The 20,069-nt window shown below is 48.2% G+C and overlaps 1 protein-coding gene across 4 annotated transcripts in view; it reads right to left on the bottom strand.

Moving 5' to 3' along the window:
• Positions 1 to 636: 636 nt before the first annotated feature.
• The window catches only part of LOC129825158 (mitochondrial peptide methionine sulfoxide reductase-like), a 91,367-nt gene continuing 71,934 nt past the window's right edge, over positions 637 to 20,069 (bottom strand). For 3 of the 4 annotated variants that reach the window (XM_055885022.1, XM_055885021.1, XM_055885023.1), the window contains exon 6: positions 637 to 1,231. In XM_055885022.1, the coding sequence (XP_055740997.1) occupies positions 1,067 to 1,231 (165 nt within the window). In that variant the 3' untranslated portion in view covers positions 637 to 1,066. The remainder of the gene's footprint in view (positions 1,232 to 20,069) is intronic. The other variant, XM_055885020.1, reaches the window with a different exon arrangement.

Raw genomic sequence — 20,069 nt, 5'->3', positions numbered from 1 at the left:
AGCAGTAGTCTACAGTAAGGAGTACCAGTCAGACATCTTTTAGAGCAGTAGTCTACAGTAAGGAGTACCAGTCAGACATCTTTTAGAGCAGTAGTCTACAGTAAGAAGTACCAGTCAGACATCTTTTAGAGCAGCAGTCTACAGTAAGGAGTACCAGTCAGACATTTTGCTTGACAGCCGATTGTGCATCAATGTGTCCTTCAGCCATTAGGCCTACCCACAGTGCCTTGCTCCAGTCCCTGTGTGGGGAGGGGGACTGCCAGCCTCTCTGTGTGTGTGTGTGTGTGTGTGTGTGTGTGTGTGTGTGTGTGTGTGTGTGTGTGTGTGTGTGTGTGTGTGTGTGTGTGTGTGTGTGTGTGTGTGTGTGTGTGTGTGTGTGTGTGTGTGTGTGTGTGTGTGTGTGTGTGTGATGCTACCCCTCTCTATCTCTCTCTCACTGTGTTATAGTGATGCCAAGCTACGCAGGCCCTGGCAGAGGGCTCTCTCCCACTGAGTGTTTGCCTGCACAAGCCACACACACCCCTCTGACAGATGAGTCAGGGAGTGATCAGAACAAGGCTTAAGGCAAAGATCACAGAAAGGAGGTCATCCAACACACCAAACACCATGCAACGGAACCAGCCAAACAGCCATACATATCAACACACCGCTTCATCATTTAATCCACCAGCACACACCACAGAGTTCAATCAGATGTACATACTGTAGTTGATTTGATTCAAACAAGACAATGTACACTAAAACCTGAATGTGCATTCATTTAAACTTATGTATGTAGTGCTTGATTACCAAACTACTTAAATTAATACAAGACTCAGATACGGACTGTTTTTAAATAAACCCTGAATATGCTTCAGTACTGCATCATAATTAAGGTGACTTCAATTTAACTTAATAGAAAATATACTTATTTTGCAATGAGCAAGCGAAAATGCGTATTTACATTTCCTAGTCAAAATCAGACAATCAGAGGTTGGTGGTCATTCCCTATTGGACAGAGGTGGTTATTTCTTGAGTCCTATTGGACAGAGGTGGTTATTTCTTGAGTCCTATTGGACAGAGGTGGTTATTTCTTGAGCCCTATTGGACAGGAGACTCCGGTGCCGCTCAGGCCACAGTATCCGCCAGGGTTCTTGCTGAGGTACTGCTGGTGGTAGTCCTCAGCATAGTAGAACTCCTGGCTCCCGGCTATCTCTGTGGTGATTTCTCCAAAGCCCCCCTCTATCAGGACCTGTAGAAACAAAAACGACGCTATATCATTAGGACTGACCTTCATGAATGAATGGCTCAGGTTTGAAATGATGGTTCACAAATCAACCATTTTGGAACCATTTTCCTGCCTTCTTCCATGTAACTACATTCAAAACATTTGTCTGCCTCCTTCAAGGAAAATATTTCTTACAAAGAAATGTATTGTTTTTCAAGATGACACATACTCTTACTGTTAGCAGTGTTACAGCTAGTGCAATCTCTCTCTCTCTCTCTCTCTCTCTCTCTCTCTCTCTCTCTCTCTCTCTCTCTCTCTCTCTCTCTCTCTCTCTCTCTCTCTCTCTCTCTCTCTCTCTCTCTCTCTCTCTCTCTCTCTCTCTCTCTCTCTCTCTCTGTCATTTGTAAAGCATTGGAGCAGAGACGAGCACAGAGAGGTCATTAGTGCTCAGGGTGGCCCTACGGGTGAGACCCAGACAGATGTCGACTCACATGCCCCAGATGTGCCCAATGTGTGTGTGTGTATGGGGAAGGGGCATCGGGTTTGTGTGTGTGTGTGCGTGTGCATGTGTATGAGCTGTGACATGCCCCCACCGACCCAGTATACCCAATGCCTGCAGCACGTTTATATGGTCCACACAAACACCTCAGCCAGCCTGGCCTGGGTAATCTCCTCTAACCCCCAGTACAGGGCCGTCTAGGCAGGTACACTTCAGCCAGCCTGGTCTGGGTAATCTCCTCTAACCCCCAGTACAGGGCCGTCTAAGCAGGTACACCTCAGCCAGCCTGGTCTGGGTAATCTCCTCTAACCCCCAGCACAGGGCCGTCTAAGCAGGTACACCTCAGCCAGCCTGGTCTGGGTAATCTCCTCTAACCCCCAGCACAGGGCCGTCTAAGCAGGTACACCTCAGCCAGCCTGGTCTGGGTAATCTCCTCTAACCCCCAGTACAGGGCCGTCTAAGCAGGTACACCTCAGCCAGCCTGGTCTGGGTAATCTCCTCTAACCCCCAGCACAGGGCCGTCTAAGCAGGTACACCTCAGCCAGCCTGGTCTGGGTAATCTCCTCTAACCCCCAGCACAGGGCCGTCTAAGCAGGTACACCTCAGCCAGCCTGGTCTGGGTAATCTCCTCTAACCCCCAGTACAGGGCCGTCTAGGCAGGTACACCTCAGCCAGCCTGGTCTGGGTAATCTCCTCTAACCCCCAGCACAGGGCCGTCTAAGCAGGTACACCTCAGCCAGCCTGGTCTGGGTAATCTCCTCTAACCCCCAGTACTGGGCCGTCTAAGCAGGTACACCTCAGCCAGCCTGGCCTGTGTAATCTCCTCTAACCCCCAGCACAGGGCTGTCTAAGCAGGTACACCTCAGCCAGCCTCACTGCTTTTCATCCTCTATGAATAATCACAACAACAAAAAATAATGTTGGACTTTTTGGGGTTACTTGTGCCTGGTGTCAGAACTCTGGGTTGAATTGTATACCAATGACACAGTTAGGCACCGGGAGCGACTCCCCACTGAAATCCCATTCTACATCACAGCACCTGTCCAAGTGGCAGTCAGTCAGTCAGTCAGTCAGTCAGTCAGTCAGTCAGTCAGTCAGTCAGTCAGTCAGTCAGTCAGTCATGTTTAATAGATAGAGCCAGGCTGAATATCATTCAAAATCTGCCTCTGCAAGCAAGGTTTACATTTGAAGGGTACACTAGTCTAGCATGTACAGCCTATTGAGAAATCCAGGTTGGAAGTTCTTGTGAGAATATGGAGATTCTAAGCTGAGAAATTGTTATGTTCAGGGGAAAGAGGATAAAGTGGGGATATTGTTGACATAGTGCCACTTGGGAGATTCAATAAAGTGATGCAAGGATGTGTCTATTGCTTTCCTTCTCTCATTCTCTCTTTCCGTCTTTCTTTCCATCTTTCTCTCTTTCCATCTTTCTCTCTTTATCTATCATTTCCCACTCTTGCTCTCTCTACCTCTCCTCCGCCAACCTCCCCCTATCACTAATGTTTGTTACTAAGTGTCTATGTGTGTGTGTGTGTGTGTGTGTGTGTGTGTGTGTGGCAGGGAGGGGGGGACAGTGGGCTGCGTGAAGGAACCTGCCAACTACCTAATTTCTCGGACCATCTGCCTGGAGGCAGCCACGCACCTGTTAGGAGCAGCTGCCACTGTACAGGAGACAGGAGAGAGAGAGAGAAAGGTAGCACAGAATCAACTCTCTTCTCCCCGCCAGAACCAGCTCCAGTCCTAGCTCTATATACCTTCATCCCCAGCTCCAGCCCCAGCTCTATATACCTTCACCCCCAGCTCCAGTCCTAGTTATATATATACCTTCATCCCCAGCTCTATATACCTTCATCCCCAGCTCCAGTCCTAGCTCTATATACCTTCATCCCCAGCCCCAGCTCTATATACCTTAATCCCCAGCTCCAGTCCTAGCTCTATATACCTTCATCCCCAGCTCCAGCTCTATATACCTTCATCCCCAGCTCCAGTCCTAGCTCTATATACCTTAATCCCCAGCTCCAGTCCTAGCTCTATATACCTTCATCCCCAGCTCCAGTCCTAGTTATATATACCTTCATCCCCAGCTCCAGTCCTAGTTATATATACCTTCATCCCCAGCCCCAGCTCTATATACCTTCATCCCCAGCTCCAGCCCCGGCTCTATATACCTTCATCCCCAGCTCCAGTCCTAGTTATATATACCTTCATCCCCAGCTCTATATACCTACATCCCCAGCTCCAGTCCTAGCTCTATATACCTTCATCCCCAGCTCCAGTCCTAGTTATATATACCTTCATCCCCAGCTCTAGCTCTATATACCTTCATCCCCAGCTCTATATACCTTCATCCCCAGCCCCAGTCCTAGCTCTATATACCTTCATCCCCAGCTCCAGTCCTAGTTATATATACCTTCATCCCCAGCCCCAGCTCTATATACCTTCATCCCCAGCTCCAGCCCCAGCTCTATATACCTTCATCCCCAGCTCCAGTCCTAGTTATATATACCTTCATCCCCAGCCCCAGCTCTATATACCTTCATCCCCAGCTCCAGCCCCAGCTCTATATACCTTCATCCCCAGCTCCAGTCCTAGTTATATATACCTTCATCCCCAGCTCTATATACCTTCATCCCCAGCTCCAGTCCTAGCTCTATATACCTTCATCCCCAGACCCAGCTCTATATACCTTCATCCCCAGCCCCAGCTCTATATACCTTCATCCCCAGCTCCAGTCATAGCTCTATATACCTTCATCCCCAGCTCTATATACCATCATCCCCAGCCAAAGCTCTATATACCTTCATCCCCAGCTCCAGTCCTAGCTCTATATACCTTCATCCCCAGACCCAGCTCTATATACCTTCATCCCCAGACCCAGCTCTATATACCTTCATCCCAAGCTCCAGTCCTAGCTCTACATACCTTCATCCCCAGCCCTAGCTTTATATACCTTCATCCCCAGCTCCAGTTCTAGCTCTATATACCTTCATCCCCAGCCCCAGCTCTATTTACATTCATCCCCAGCTCCAGTCCTAGCTCTATATACCTTCATCCCCAGCCCTAGCTCTATATACCTTCATCCCCAGCCCCAGCTCTATATACCTTCATCCCCAGCCCCAGCTCTATATACCTTCATCCCCAGCCCCAGCTCTATATACCTTCATCCACAGCTCCAGTCCTAGCTCTACATACCCTCATCCCCAGCCCTAGCTCTATATACCTTCATCCCCAGCTCCAGTTCTAGCTCTATATACCTTCATCCCCAGCCCCAGCTCTATATACCTTCATCCCCAGCTCCAGTCCTAGCTCTATATACCTTCATCCCCAGCCCTAGCTCTATATACCTTCACCCCCAGCCACAGCTCTATATACCTTCATCCCCAGCCCCAGCTCTATATACCTTCATCCCCAGCTCCAGTCCTAGCTCTATATACCTTCATCCCCAGCTCCAGTCCTAGCTCTATATACCTTCATCCCCAGCTCTATATACCTTCATCCCCAGCCCTAGCTCTATATACCTTCATCCCCAGCCCCAGCTCTATATACCTTTATCCCCAGCCCCAGCTCTATATACCTTCATCCCCAGCTCCAGTCCTAGCTCTATATACCTTCACCCCTAGCTCCAGTCCTAGCTCTATACCCCAGCTCCACCCCCCCACCACTGGGGCGGCAATGTAGCCTAGTGGTTAGAGCGTTGGACTTGTAACCGAAAGGTTGCAAGATCGAATCCCCGAGCTGACAAGATCACACACACACACACACACACACTGTTGTTCTGCCCCATAACAAGGCAGTCATTGAAAATAAGAATTTGTTCTTAACTGACTTGCTTAGTTAAATAAAGGTAAAATAAATACTGTAGCCCAGCTCCACCATATTTACCCAGCTCCATATAGTTCATGGAAGGATATCCACAGACATTTAGGCCTCTCATTAACTCTCTCAGCCTCATCATCCCTCCTCTACCTCTCACTCTTCTCTTCCTAATCTTTCCTATCCCTCTGCCCCTTTCTAGTCTCTCTGTCAGCCTCTTTCTCTCTCTCTGTCTCTTTCTCCCTCATCCTCTCTGTTGCTCTCTAACCTCATCCTCTCTCTCTGTCCATCATTCACTCCCACATCCTCTCTCTGTCTCTCATGCTCCCTCATCCTCTCTCTCTCTTTCTCTCTCTGTTTCCCTCTCTGTTTCTCTCTGTTTCTCTCTCTCTCAATCTCTCTGTCTCTTTCTTGCTATCTGAGGCCCTGTGTGTGCTTTACAGTGGGGCTTAGCAGCTCCTATATCTCAGCATGGACACCCAGCGGGTAGCTATCGCCATCCGCAGTTCACCACCGGGTGCACGCCAACCCCCGGTTGGCGCCGGGCCAAGCTGGCACCGCCAGATATGATTTGAGACACGCATTTTTCTGTGGTGGTACCGAGTTGGGACGTCATGCCATCGTTCTGAATACCCATCATGGCAGCCTCCCTAAGAAGCCTGGTCGCTAGGGAGACCTCAGCTGCAGTGGGCAGCGCTAACACTTATTGTCACAGCTAGACGGGAGGAAGATGTGTGTGTGTGTGTGTGTGTGTGTGTGTGTGTGTGTGTGTGTGTGTGTGTGTGTGTGTGTGTGTGTGTGTGTGTGTGTGTGTGTGTGTGTGTGTGTGTGTGTGTGTGTGTGTGTGTGTGTGTGTGTGTGTGTGTGTGTGTGTGTGTGTGTGTGTGTGTTTAAAAATCCAGGGCTGTAGCTAAGATAATGCAGTGGCAGGTGGCATTTTTCTCTCCCACTCAGCTCTGGAAAATGGAGCAAAGCAGGAGCTTGAGACAAAAGGCTGAGGTGAACCAAAACAAGGTGAGCAGGCCTGGTGGAGGCTGACCACTTGGCAGGACATTAAACCCAATCAGCAGTAGTCTATTTATAGTCTATCTCTGGCCAATAAAGGATGTGTAAAGAGTGAAATATTTCATTGAGTGTTAAGAGGTTGTAAAACACAACAGAAGACTCCAGCAGCAGCAGCGTATGTCTAAAGCAGCCTGTTTATTTATGGCCTCTGTCACAAACACACACAGCCTTGGATGCAGGTAGGTGAACAAAAGGGTTGAGGGTGTTGCTGAGATTTCAGCACCACCGTTCTGAATGTAAAGAACTAGAGCTACCAGTTCATATCTCCTACTCTGTTGTTTACACTTTGCTAGCATCTTCAGGGAAATCGTGTTCATATGTGTGCTGTTAGGCGTGTGTTTGAATACTTACAATGTGTAGTAAATGTATAGCTCCAGGCTTTTAATGTCTGTCCTGGCGCATATAACCACCGTGCTTACTGTACCATCCAACCATTCTAGAATCAGTCAACTACCACAGCTCCTCCTCTATGAAGATACATGTCACTCTGGCAGCGGATGGCTCATAGTTCATCTGAGAGACAAAGGAAACCATGCAGAAGAAGAATGACATGTTTATCGCTCATTTTTAATCTGTCTAAGCACTGAGTCATGGCAGGTCTTGGAGCCAACGGTTTAGTAGTGCATGGAAGCAAATGGGACTTGGCATTCATCCACTCTCTAGCCTCTCTATCCACAGCCTAATTCAGTCAGTCCAGGACCCTGGTGAGTGAGGTTCCTCTTCGTTTGCTCAGCTGACATGCTCCCCTTAATCAGCTGACATGCTCCCCTTCATCAGCTGACACGCTCCCCTTCATCAGCTGACATGCTCCCCTTCATCAGCTGACACGCTCCCCTTCATCAGCTGACACACTAACCCTTCATCAGCTGACACACTCCCCTTCATCAGCTGACACGCTCCCCTTCATCAGCTGACACGCTCCCCTTCATCAGCTGACACGCTCCCCTTCATCAGCTGACACACTACCCCTTCATCAGCTGACACGCTCCCCTTCATCAGCTGACACGCTCCCCTTCATCAGCTGACACACTCCCCTTCATCAGCTGACACGCTCCCCTTCATCAGCTGACACACTCCCCTTCATCAGCTGACATGCTCCCCTTCATCAGCTGACACACTTCCCTTCATGAGCTGACACACTCCCCTTCATGAGCTGACACGCTCCCCTTCATCAGCTGACACACTACCCCTTCATCAGCTGACACGCTCCCCTTCATCAGCTGACACACTTCCCTTCATGAGCTGACACACTACCCTTCATCAGCTGACACACTACCCTTCATCAGCTGACACGCTCCCCTTCATCAGCTGACACGCTCCCCTTCATCAGCTGACACGCTCCCCTTCATCAGCTGACACACTTCCCTTCATCAGCTGACACACTTCCCTTCATGAGCTGACACACTACCCTTCATCAGCTGACACACTACCCTTCATCAGCTGACACGCTCCCCTTCATCAGCTGACACACTTCCCTTCATGAGCTGACACACTACCCTTCATCAGCTGACACACTACCCTTCATCAGCTGACACGCTCCCCTTCATCAGCTGACACACTCCCCTTCATCAGCTGACACACTTCCCTTCATCAGCTGACACACTTCCCTTCATCAGCTGACACACTTCCCTTCATCAGCTGACACACTACCCTTCATCAGCTGACACACTTCCCTTCATCAGCTGACACACTACCCTTCATCAGCTGACACACTACCCTTCATGAGCTGACACACTTCCCTTCATCAGCTGACACACTACCCTTCATCAGCTGACACACTTCCTTTCATCAGCTGACACACTACCCTTCATCAGCTGACACACTTCCCTTCATCAGCTGACACACTACCCTTCATCAGCTGACACACTTCCCTTCATCAGCTGACACACTTCCCTTCATCAGCTGACACACTCCCCTTCATCAGCTGACACACTTCCCTTCATCAGCTGACACACATACATCTCATCAGCTGAGAATGACATCATGCTGTGAACAGAGGTCACACCTCTCCTCTAAACCCCACACATTCAGTCATTCGCCATTCAATCATTCTATCACCCTTTCATTAGCTGGGGGCTCCTCGGTTCAGAGGTCATCCTACCCCCAGGTGGACTAGCATGCACGCTGACCCCAGCTGGGACCCCCTCGTAGGGGTAGACGAGGACAGGGGCTCCCCTGGGAGATCCAGTGGGCTTGGATCTCCTCAATGGCTCTGTCTCTGTCTACTGAGCACAGAGGCCAGGCAGTAGGGTCCTTGCTATCTGGGATCCTAGGGATGTCCATACCCAATTGATGTTGATATTTTAAATGGTTACGGTAAGGATTAGGTAGGGGTTATGGTGAAGGTTAGGGTAGGGTAGGGGTTAAGGTTAGGCTTACGATAGGGGTTAAGGTTAGGGTAGGGGTTAAGGTTAGGATTAGGTTTTGGGGTTAAGGTTAGGATTAGGGTATGGGGTTAAGGTTAGGGTTAGGATTAGGGTAGGGGTTAAGGTTAGGGTAGGGGTTAAGGTTAAGGTTAGGATTAGAGTAGGGGTTAAGGTTAGGGTTAGGATTAGGGTAGGGGTTAAGGTTAGGATTCGGGATTAAGGTTAGGGTTAGGATTAGGGGTTAAGGTAGGGTTAGGGCAGGGGTTAAAGTAGGGTTAGGGCAGGGGTTAAGGTAGGGTTAGGGAAGGGGTTTTAAGGTAGGGTTAGGGCAGGGGTTAAGGTAGGGTTAGGGTAGGTGTTAAGGTTAGGGTTAGGATTCAGGGTAGGGATCTCCCAAGGATCCTGTATAGAACTAACCCAGACAGTAGGGCTGGAAATGAACTCGTCATATGAACGCACAGGTTCCCTGTTCACATCCAAACCATGGAGATACTGCATCCAACTACTACGGTATCTGTCCACTCTATTGACTATAAACTACCTACTGTATCTGTCCACTCTATTGACTATAAACTACCTACTGTATCTGTCCACTCTATTGACTATAAACTACCTACTGTATCTGTCCACTCTATTGACTATAAACTACCTACTGTATCTGTCCACTCTATTGACTATAAACTACCTACTGTATCTGTCCACTCTATTGACTATAAACAACCTATTGTATCTGTCCACTCTATTGACTATAAACAACCTACTGTATCTGTCCACTCTATTGACTATAAACTACCTACTGTATCTGTCCACTCTATTGACTATAAACTACCTACTGTATCTCTCCACTCTATTGACTATAAACTACCTACTGTATATGTCCACTCTATTGACTATAAACTACCTACCTTATCTGTCCACTCTATTGACTATAAACTACCTACTGTATCTGTCCACTCTATTGACTATAAACTACCTACTGTATCTGTCCACTCTATTGACTATAAACAACCTACTGTATCTGTCCACTCTATTGACTATAAACAACCTACTGTATCTGTCCACTCTATTGACTATAAACTACCTACTGTATCTGTCCACTCTATTGACTATAAACAACCTACTGTATCTGTCCACTCTATTGACTATAAACAACCTACTGTATCTGTCCACTCTATTAACTATAAACAACCTACTGTATCTGTCCACTCTATTGACTATAAACTACCTACTGTCTCTGTCCACTCTATTGACTATAAACTACCTACTGTATCTGTCCACTCTATTGACTATAAACAACCTACTGTATCTGTCCACTCTATTGACTATAAACTACCTACTGTATCTGTCCACTCTATTGACTATAAACTACCTACTGTATCTGTCCACTCTATTGACTATAAACAACCTACTGTATCTGTCCACTCTATTGACTATAAACTACCTACTGTATCTGTCCACTCTATTGACTATAAACTACCTACTGTATCTGTCCACTCTATTGACTATAAACAACCTACTGTATCTGTCCACTCTATTGACTATAAACTACCTACTGTATCTGTCCACTCTATTGACTATAAACTACCTACTGTAGCTGTCCACTCTATTGATTATAAACAACCTACTGTATCTGTCCACTCTATTGACTATAAACTACCTACTGTATCTCTGAGGGTGTGAAACCCACACACATACGGCTCAACCTCCTTCTTGGTCAGAGGAAGTACAAGTGGCAGAATCCCCAAAATGGCGTCACTGTCCCTCATCTTCTCTCCCTCAGATGCTAGCTGCTGTGTTTGTTCCAGCGGTCCTGTGCTGTATTACGTTACCACATGGCTAAATGCATAATTCAGACTAATTAATTTGCATATCAGACAGAGCGCTCATTTGGAATGCAAATACCTGCGCGCCCTGGTTAACCGCAGAAACGTGAAAGGCAGCGATAAGCAGACTGACATGACTTTCTATTCAGCCATTTCAGGCAGACAGGAGAAAGAAGAGAACGTGGGGGCAGAGAATGAAATAAAGAATACACACCCGGCCTTGCATGTTAAAAGAGCCAGAGCAGGATTAGAGAGAGGGAGAAGACAGGAGAGACACGGTACACACACACGCACGCACACACACACACACACACACACACGCCTTTGTGCACAGAAATGGACACTCAGAGAAAAGAGGGGAGAAAAAAAAGAAGAATGAACGAGGAGGGAGAGGAGAAATGATTGAAAGAAGAAATTAATTTCTAGGAATAATTCATGCTAACACAAAGGGAGCAGCCCTCCACCCATTGAGGAATCATGAGTTATCACACAGGCCAGGCAGAGGTGAAAAGACACTGTAGTCAGTAAGTCCTTCTACCCTAGCCCCTAGCCCCTAACTCCACACACACACAGATAAATACAGAAAATGATAGCGGTGCATCCAAGACACAGTTTGCTACAACAAAGGGACGTCAAAGCCTAAAATAAAGGCGTGATCAGCAGGTGCACCATCCAGAAACACCTCTACCTCAGGAACAATGGAGCACACACCCCAACCATAGATGAGTAGAGGGGGAGGGAGAGAAAGAGGGAGAGAGGGAAAGAAAAGGAGAAAGCCTTGTCTTTCTCTGTAGCCCCTCAGCCCCAGCCTCAGAGGTCATTTTCTGCAGTGCCTCACACAGAGCGCTCCCCAATCACTCCCCACGTGAACAATACAATCAAGCCAGCCAGCGGAGCATACACGGTCAATACCCTGACATTAAATTAACCAGACTCTTCCCAATCCTCCAGCTCTTCGGGCCAATACTAAATGGAGAATGGAACAGGCAGTGGCTGAATCCGCCCCCCCCCCCCCCCCCCCCCCCCCGTTACAAATGGCTGTGAATGACAATACTTTGTCACGAGGCAGATTAGCAGAAAGAAAACACATCTATTCTGTGTGGACTTGTTCCTTCCTGACTGAGTGATTGTCAGAAAGGGGATGGGAGACATTCACAATGCTCTGTAATGATTTCAAAATGGGAAACACTGAAAACATTTCTAATGCTTTCAACACTGACTGTCAGGATAAGAGTCTATGGTATCTAGTAGATGGATAGAGAAGGAGAAAATGGGCTCATCTTTCTCGTACGAGACAGTCAGGTCATTCAAACAGAGGTCATATCCTCATGTGCATGTCTGTGTGTATTATTCATTATGTTTCTGCATGCAGTGTCTATGCAGTGTCTATGCAGTGTCTACGCAGTGTCTATGTAGTGTCTATGCAGTGTCTACGCAGTGTCTATGTAGTGTCTATGTAGTGTCTTTGTGCATGTGTATGTAGTGTATGTGTGTGCGCATGCATGCGAGTGTGTTCTGCGTGTCTGGCTTTGTTCATGTGTGTGTGCTCTGTGCTGCTGGCACGGAGTGTGGCTTCACTGGAGAGGAAGATGGCATGGCTCCCTTCCTGGCAGAGCAGACCCTCTGTCCATAATGATGTTTAGGGAAATGTGGGCGCACGTGCCAAAAATCTGTTACATACCATTTGTTCAGGTCTCCTGTGGGTACCATCAGAAAGCAAATGAAAATGAGAAAGTCTGCTTGTGAGAGGAGAGCAAAAGAACAGGAGGAAGGAAATAAGATGGGCTGCTTCACTCCTTTACTAAACTAAATGCCGAGGATGGGAGGTGTGAAGAACAGACTGTAAGAGGACAGAAGGACGGGAGAGTGAGTGACACCAGTGAGGTAGCATGACTGTTCACACCCTGATGGGATGATGAGATGGGGACTGACCATCACAGCCATCATAGAAGTGGAGAGATGGGTGTGTGTGTGTGTGTGTGTGTGTGTGTGTGTGTGTGTGTGTGTGTGTGTGTGTGTGTGTGTGTGTGTGTGTGTGTGTGTGTGTGCGTGCGTGCGTGCGTGCGTGCGTGCGTGCGTGCGAGCGAGAGAGAGGGTACGAGAGAGAGAGGCTATATATCATAATGCCCATTGAGAGAACCAGGTTTCCAATGGGATATTGTGTATTATAAACTTTGTGGGTAGAGCCCTAAATGCTGATTGGCTGACAGCCGTGGTATATCAGACCGTATACCATGGGTATGACAAAACATGTATTTATTTTTATTGCTCTAATTACATTGGTAAACAGTTTCTAATAGCAATGAGGCACCTCAGGGGTTTGTGGTATATGGCCAATATACCACGGCTAAGGGCTGTGTCCAGGCACCCCGCGATGTGTCGTCCTAAGAACAGCGCTTAGCCGTGGTATATTTGCCATATACCACACCCCCCGGGCATTATTGCTTAATTATAAATACCTGTGTTATTATACAACCAACAATCCAAGACTCTGGATGAACAACAGAGGGACAGAGGTTGAGAGAAAGATAGAACACATTGGAAAAGAGGCTGATCTAGAGTCTGTAAGTCAACAGGAAGGATCAAAACGACAGATTCATCTTCCCAAGGTGGACAGACAAGGTTCCAATACGAGTGTGTGACCCAACCTTTTCCCCCGACACCCACAACAAAACCCTTATTTACTCAACCTCTATCCTCTTAACATGCCAAGGCCTTATGTCTGAAGGACAGAGAGAGAGGGAGTGAGCGACAGAGAGAGCAGTTTAAAGGTGAGGAGAGGAGAGGAAGAAAACTGAGTTCGCCACTAAAGCAATTCGAAGACAGATTTGGCCGGCAGATGGTGTTTGTTAAACCAACTGGTGTGGTGCATTAGGATGTCGGGAGCAGCATGCTACCCTGCTCCATCTAAAATAGCCACAGATGGAGGGGTACAGGGGAGGAAGGGGGAGGTCGAGGGGGAAGCGCCGGGGCCCGGCAAGCTGGTCAGGAAATAACGAGAGCAGCTAGCGAACGGAGAGGAACAGATAATTAGCCCGACCATGGCCTCCAGTCACTCACTCATTCCACCGAGAGAGGAGAGGAAAAAGGGGGAGAGGAGAAGAGAAGGTGTGATCTCTCAGGGTGTGCAGGTGAGAGGCTGTCACAGCTGGAGAGCACCCCCCCCCCCCCCCATCAACAGGGGGGAGACTCACATTCACCACAGAATGTGACTCTCTCTCTCTCTCTCTCTCTCTCTCTCTCTCTCTCTCTCTCTCTGCCAGAGCAGATCAGCCAGTAACATTGTGCCACAGTACAGTATGCCACCTACCCTGCGCAATCTCCCCACAGTGTCCTCCTATAATATCATTATATATTTTATAGCAGTCCTCTTTCCCCTCACCCTCCTAAGTTTGCCATTCCCTATATCTCCTCTCTCTCTAACAGTCAACTAACTGTCTCCTCTCTCTCTAACAGTCCACTAACTGTCTCCTCTCTCTCTCTAACAGTCCACTAACTGTCTCCTCTCTCTCTCTAACAGTCCACTAACTGTCCTCTCTCTCTCTAACAGTCCACTAACTGTCTCCTCTCTCTCTAACAGTCCACTAACTGTCTCCTCTCTCTCTAACAGTCCACTAACTGTCTCCTCTCTCTCTCTAACAGTCCACTAACTGTCTCCTCTCTCTCTCTAACAGTCCACTAACTGTATCCTCTCTCTCTAACAGTCCACTAACTGTATCCTCTCTCTCTAACAGTCCACTAACTGTCTCCTCTCTCTCTAACAGTCCACTAACTGTATCCTCTCGCTCTAACAGTCCACTAACTGTCTCCTCTCTCTCTAACAGTCCACTAACTGTCTCCTCTCTCTCTAACAGTCCACTAACTGTATCCTCTCGCTCTAACAGTCCACTAACTGTCACCTCTCTCTCTAACAGTCCACTGTCACCTCTCTCTCTGACAGTCCACTAACTGTCTCCTCTCTCTCGTCCTGTCCTTAGTGTGTTTCAGTAGGGTCTTACATCTTGACTGCTGTCCACAGAAAGCATCAAATCAACCCCACCATGACCTGATGGCTCTGTGTATGACACAGTGACACAGTGACACTGTCTGGCCTTCGCCATTAAAACTGCGGTGACACCATGCTGTCACCTTAAGTCGAGGACACTGCTGGCTGCCACGGTTTCTCCCTGAATCAGGTCTGCTGTCAGGCCTGTCATATCACCTTGGCACGAGTCTGTCTGTGGATCTGCACTAACATCAATAGTAACCCTGTTGAAAGGCTTATTGTGCACAGCAAACACACACATGCACACATTTGCTCCTATGCCATATCAGCTACTAAACAGCATATCTATATCACTATGTACACATCAATATCTAGCCATAACAATCTCATAGCCTAACACAAGAGACACTGGACATTTCTAATACGGATAATGATAACATGGAGGGTCCTGGCAAATAGCAGGCCTCTAAATAGCATGCTTGTACTGCACTGGTCACCTGTAGACAACAGCATTGAGGTGAGAGTAGAGTCATCCTAACCATTTGATGGAGAAGGAGAAGACCAGGAGACAAACGCCGGAGATTGACTCTCCACCAATTAAGCCGACTGTCAGTGTGGGTGAGAAATCAGCCTGTCTGTAATTAGCTAGCTAGCTTCCCCCGGTCTGCCTGCCTACTGCTATACACCAGCTCATGAGAACAGATCTCAGTAGGCAGGCAGACCGGGGGAAGCTAGCTAGCTAATTACAGACAGGCTGATTTCTCACCCACACTGACAGTCGGCTTAATTGGTGGAGAGTCAATCTCCGGCGTTTGTCTCCTGGCTGGTCGGTCGTCTCGGCAGCGAAGAGAGGTAAGCAGCAGAACACATGGTTATCAGCCTCTGAGGTAGAAAGCTGTCTATTGTTGGCCTGTAATCGACACACTAACAGATGGGAACATGTCATACTAGTTTCTATCTTGACTCTTGAGAGGAGGATGAAGTCAAGTTTAAATTTCTCTGAGATGAGGAGAAGGGAGACGGAGGGAGAGGATCTGCTGTCTGTGTGTCAGTCAGGTGCCATGCTATGAATGGCGAATGGGACACAATTCCCCCTGGAGATCAAAAACATACATATTACATCTGAAATGTTCACTTTCCCTCGCAGATCATTTTTTAAATAAAAACTGTGTAGCAATACAGTACTGTTGCTCAAATCATGGAGTCCATACACAGGACACTGTTACAGAAGCTCAGCATATGGCTACAGCCCAAGCCAACTGATTCCAAACAGATAGTAACCCCACAACCCCTTGCCTAGAACTTTGTCCAGCTTGTCTTTGACTTCCTACACCATCATTTACTGAAACAAACTGAGACGGGAACGGCAGTTGATTTGTTATTGACAGCCATCCATCTGTTGGGGGATATGGGTCACTTCTGTTGGGCTACTTCCCAGTGGCCCTTCAGTGACTGGTCCGAGCAGGGGAAGGTCAGTGGAGAGGGAGACCCCACTGAATGAAGTGCCCTAGTGTCCATGTGCAAACTCCTCCCTCTCTCACTCTGGATCCCCCTCTCCTCCTCCCCCCTCCCTCCTCCTCTCCACCTCCCCCCCTCCTCTCCGTGCAGCCCGGCCCTCCCGCTGCGTGGGATGATGCGGCACCTCAGACGGCAACGCTCCGACGCAATAAATATTAATAACCCTAAACCCCCCAAAGTAGAGCGAGAGAGGGAGAAAGAACCCCCACCACCGCACCCTCCGTCTCCCTCCACCTCCCTGTACCCCAGGAAACAAAGAGCAACCAACCCCCGCCATATTGCCCTTTCGCTTTCGCGCACGTCCAACCACTGTGCCCTCGCTCCCTTAACCCCCTTCCACTTTAACCCTCTCCTCTCCCCCTCCCTGCCTTTGCCCCCTCTCTCTATCTCTCTCTATCCCTCCCCTGACTCCCCCATTAAGGACCCAGCCGCCAGTCAGAGCGAGCTTTATTAACCCCTTCCCTGACATCCATTTCATTACGTCGGGGGTCAACAGCTGATTAAAATACAGCCGAGGCGCCTCTCTACAGATGACCTACCACCCCAGCCAAACCCCGCTTCATTTGGTCTGGCTGGGCCAATAGGAGGGCTTGAGGGATGGGACTGGGCTAGGAGGGGTGGGGGGCCCTCCTCTGTTTCCATGGCAACAGGGCCCTGCTGCTGGGTTTGCAGTGCGGAGCAGAAGTCTCAGCAGGGGGGAGGAGGAGGGAGAGAGAAAGAGAGAGCAGACAATGGAGGAGGAAGAGAGGATGGGAGGAGGACAAAGAGGCAGCAAGGCCAGCAGAGGGAGTGTGTGAGCGTGTTTGTATTGTCTGTGAGTCTAGTCTGTGTGTGTATGTGAGCGTGTGTGTATGCAGCACACTTTGTCAGAGTAGTCATTGTGTAAGTGGAGGCTGTCGCTTTGTGCCCAGAAACACAGCCAACAATAGCAAACGCTCGAGTAAAATAAACAGGTTGCATTGTCTCAGACACGTGACTGGGGGGACATTAGTGGCAAATGGCCTCCTATCAGCCGAGACGAGACACAACGAGACGAGCTCCGCTCACAGATGATATGATTGTCATGGTAGATGAGACATGAACCGGAGAATAAATTAGACCCCACTCCACAACCGATCAACGCAAATGTCAAACTTCACAGTTGGAGAAAACACAGGAACCCAGTAAATGTGTGTTTCAAAACACCACCACTGTTTTCAGCAAACAGCAGAGAAGCTAACAAAGCAATATAACATGTAGCAGGTGATAATGTTCTGTTAAAGGGGGAAATTACATGATGATTTCCCTTTTTATATGGCTGGAACACCTCCATATCTTCCTGTCCTTCAGGACAGACAGACAGACAGACAGACAGACAGACAGACAGACAGACAGACAGACAGACAGACAGACAGACAGACAGACAGATAGATAGATAGATAGATAGATAGATAGATTGACAGATAGATAGATAGATAGATAGATAGATAGATAGATAGATAGATAGATAGATAGATAGATAGTATTTTTTTAGGAACACAGTCGGGGGCCTCAACTTACTATTAATAGTAACAATAGTATAATACACCAGGTAGTGGTAGCAGTTGTGTGGTAAAGGAGACACTGACAGTAGCCAATAGAAGGTCTCTCCTGCAGTGGCTGCTGGGCTGTGGCACCTGGCTGCATGTGTAAATGGGGCTCATTTGGGCGAGAGACTGTGGGAGGGGTAGAGGAACGGGCAATGGGATGGAGGGACATGGGGGAAGGGGGAGAGAGGGTGTCTCCTGGTCGGCTGTGTTATTAGGCAGGCATTAGGAGAGGAGGGGCTGCAGGATCTCAGCCTCCCTCCCAGTAGCTTCATCAGCTGGAGGCTGCACTCCGTGAAGGAACAAATCCACCTCCTCCTCCACCTCCACTTCCTCCTCCACGTCCTCCTTTTCCCTGGGAGTGTGCTCCCTATTGCACCGGCTTGCCCAGACAACTCAACCCCGGCCTGACGACACCTAGCCACCTCTACACCCTGGGAAGCAGCATGGGGCTCTGTTAGCCTGATGAATAGCCCAATGGGGGTCAGGTACTGTAGAAAAGGAGGGAATGGAGTGATGGGGTAGACAAACTGAGATAAAATGTGTGTGTTGGCAGCAACTAAACATACGCTTGTTTCTATTGAAGAAACATATAAAGCGTTGAAAATGTAACTACTTAACGTTCATACCTTTCATAACTAACCAGAAACCAGATGCAGTGTATAGTTCCAAGCTTATTTCAGTCACGTCCATGTCTCAACTCAACTGTGTCTGCTCTGTGCCTCCCGAGTGGCGCAGTGGTCTAAGGCACTGCATCACAGTGCTAGCTGTGCCACTAGACATTCTAGATTCGAGTCCAGGCTCTGTTGCAGCCGGCCGCGACCGGGAGACTCATGGGACGGCGCACAATTGGCCCAGTGTCGTCCGGGTTATGGGAGGGCTTGGGATGTCCTTGTCCCATCGCGCACTAGTGACTCCTGTGGCGGGCCGGGCGCAGTTCACACTGACATGGTCGCCAGGTGTACGGTGTTTCCTCTGACATATAGGTGCGGCTGGCTTCCGGGTTAAGTGGGCATTGTGTCTAGAAGCAGTGCGGCGTGGTTGGGTTGTGTTTCGGGGGACACACGGCTCTCGACCTTCGCCTCTCCCGAGTCCGTACGGGAGTTGCAGCGATGACACAAGACTGTAACTACCAATTGGAAACCACAAAATTGAGGAGAAAAAGGGTTAAAAAAAAGAAAAACTGTCTGCTCTGCTCTGTTCTGCCGATGAAGACGTGAAGCATTGATGAAGAGATGGAGCATTGATGAAGAGATGGAGCATTGATGAAGAGATGGAGCATTGATGAAGACGTGGAGCATTGATGAAGAGATGGAGCATTGCTCATCCAGACGAACATCCTCTCATCTTTGCACAAAGACAGTACAGCAGCCCTTCATCTGAATCCAGCAGCTCAACAATAGAACCATGAAGGTATCCAGACATTCAAGGTCATCTCATCAATAATCTCCAGTGAGATTCAACGGTCAACAGATACAAGGACACGTCTTTATCCATCTCACAGACTAACATCATATGGCTTACATAGAATATCTCCGATCCCATAAGGAACAAAGGACAGAGAAGAAGGGCCAGCGAAATGGAGAGCGAGGCGAGGGCGGAAAACAGGCGAGAGAAAGGATAGAGGATACAGAATTAATCAAGACGAGAGAGAAGAGCAGTAAGGTTGTAGAGAGAAGATAGAAAGAGAGAGAGAAGAGCAGTAAGGTTGTAGAGAGAAGATAGAAAGAGAGAGAGAAGAGCAGTAAGGTTGTAGAGAGAAGATAGAAAGAGAGAGAGAAGAGCAGTAAGGTTGTAGAGAGAAGATAGAGAGAGAGAGAAGAGCAGTAAGGTTGTAGAGAGAAGATAGAGAGAGAGAGAAGAGCAGTAAGGTTGTAGAGAGAAGATAGAGAGAGAGAGAAGAGCAGTAAGGTTGTAGAGAGAAGATAGAAAGAGAGAGAGAAGAGCAGTAAGGTTGTAGAGAGAAGATAGAAAGAGAGAGAAGAGCAGTAAGGTTGTAGAGAGAAGATAGAAAGAGAGAGAGAAGAGCAGTAAGGTTGTAGAGAGAAGATAGAAAGAGAGAGAGAAGAGCAGTAAGGTTGTAGAGAGAAGATAGAAAGAGAGAGAGAAGAGCAGTAAGGTTGTAGAGAGAAGATAGAGAGAGAGAGAAGAGCAGTAAGGTTGTAGAGAGAAGATAGAGAGAGAGAGAAGAGCAGTAAGGTTGTAGAGAGAAGATAGAGAGAGAGAGA

The sequence above is a fragment of the Salvelinus fontinalis genome, chromosome 27 (genome assembly GCF_029448725.1).
Source record: "Salvelinus fontinalis isolate EN_2023a chromosome 27, ASM2944872v1, whole genome shotgun sequence".
In the NCBI taxonomy this organism is placed as follows: domain Eukaryota; kingdom Metazoa; phylum Chordata; class Actinopteri; order Salmoniformes; family Salmonidae; genus Salvelinus; species Salvelinus fontinalis.
This window is presented reverse-complemented; position numbering and strand designations above follow the sequence as displayed.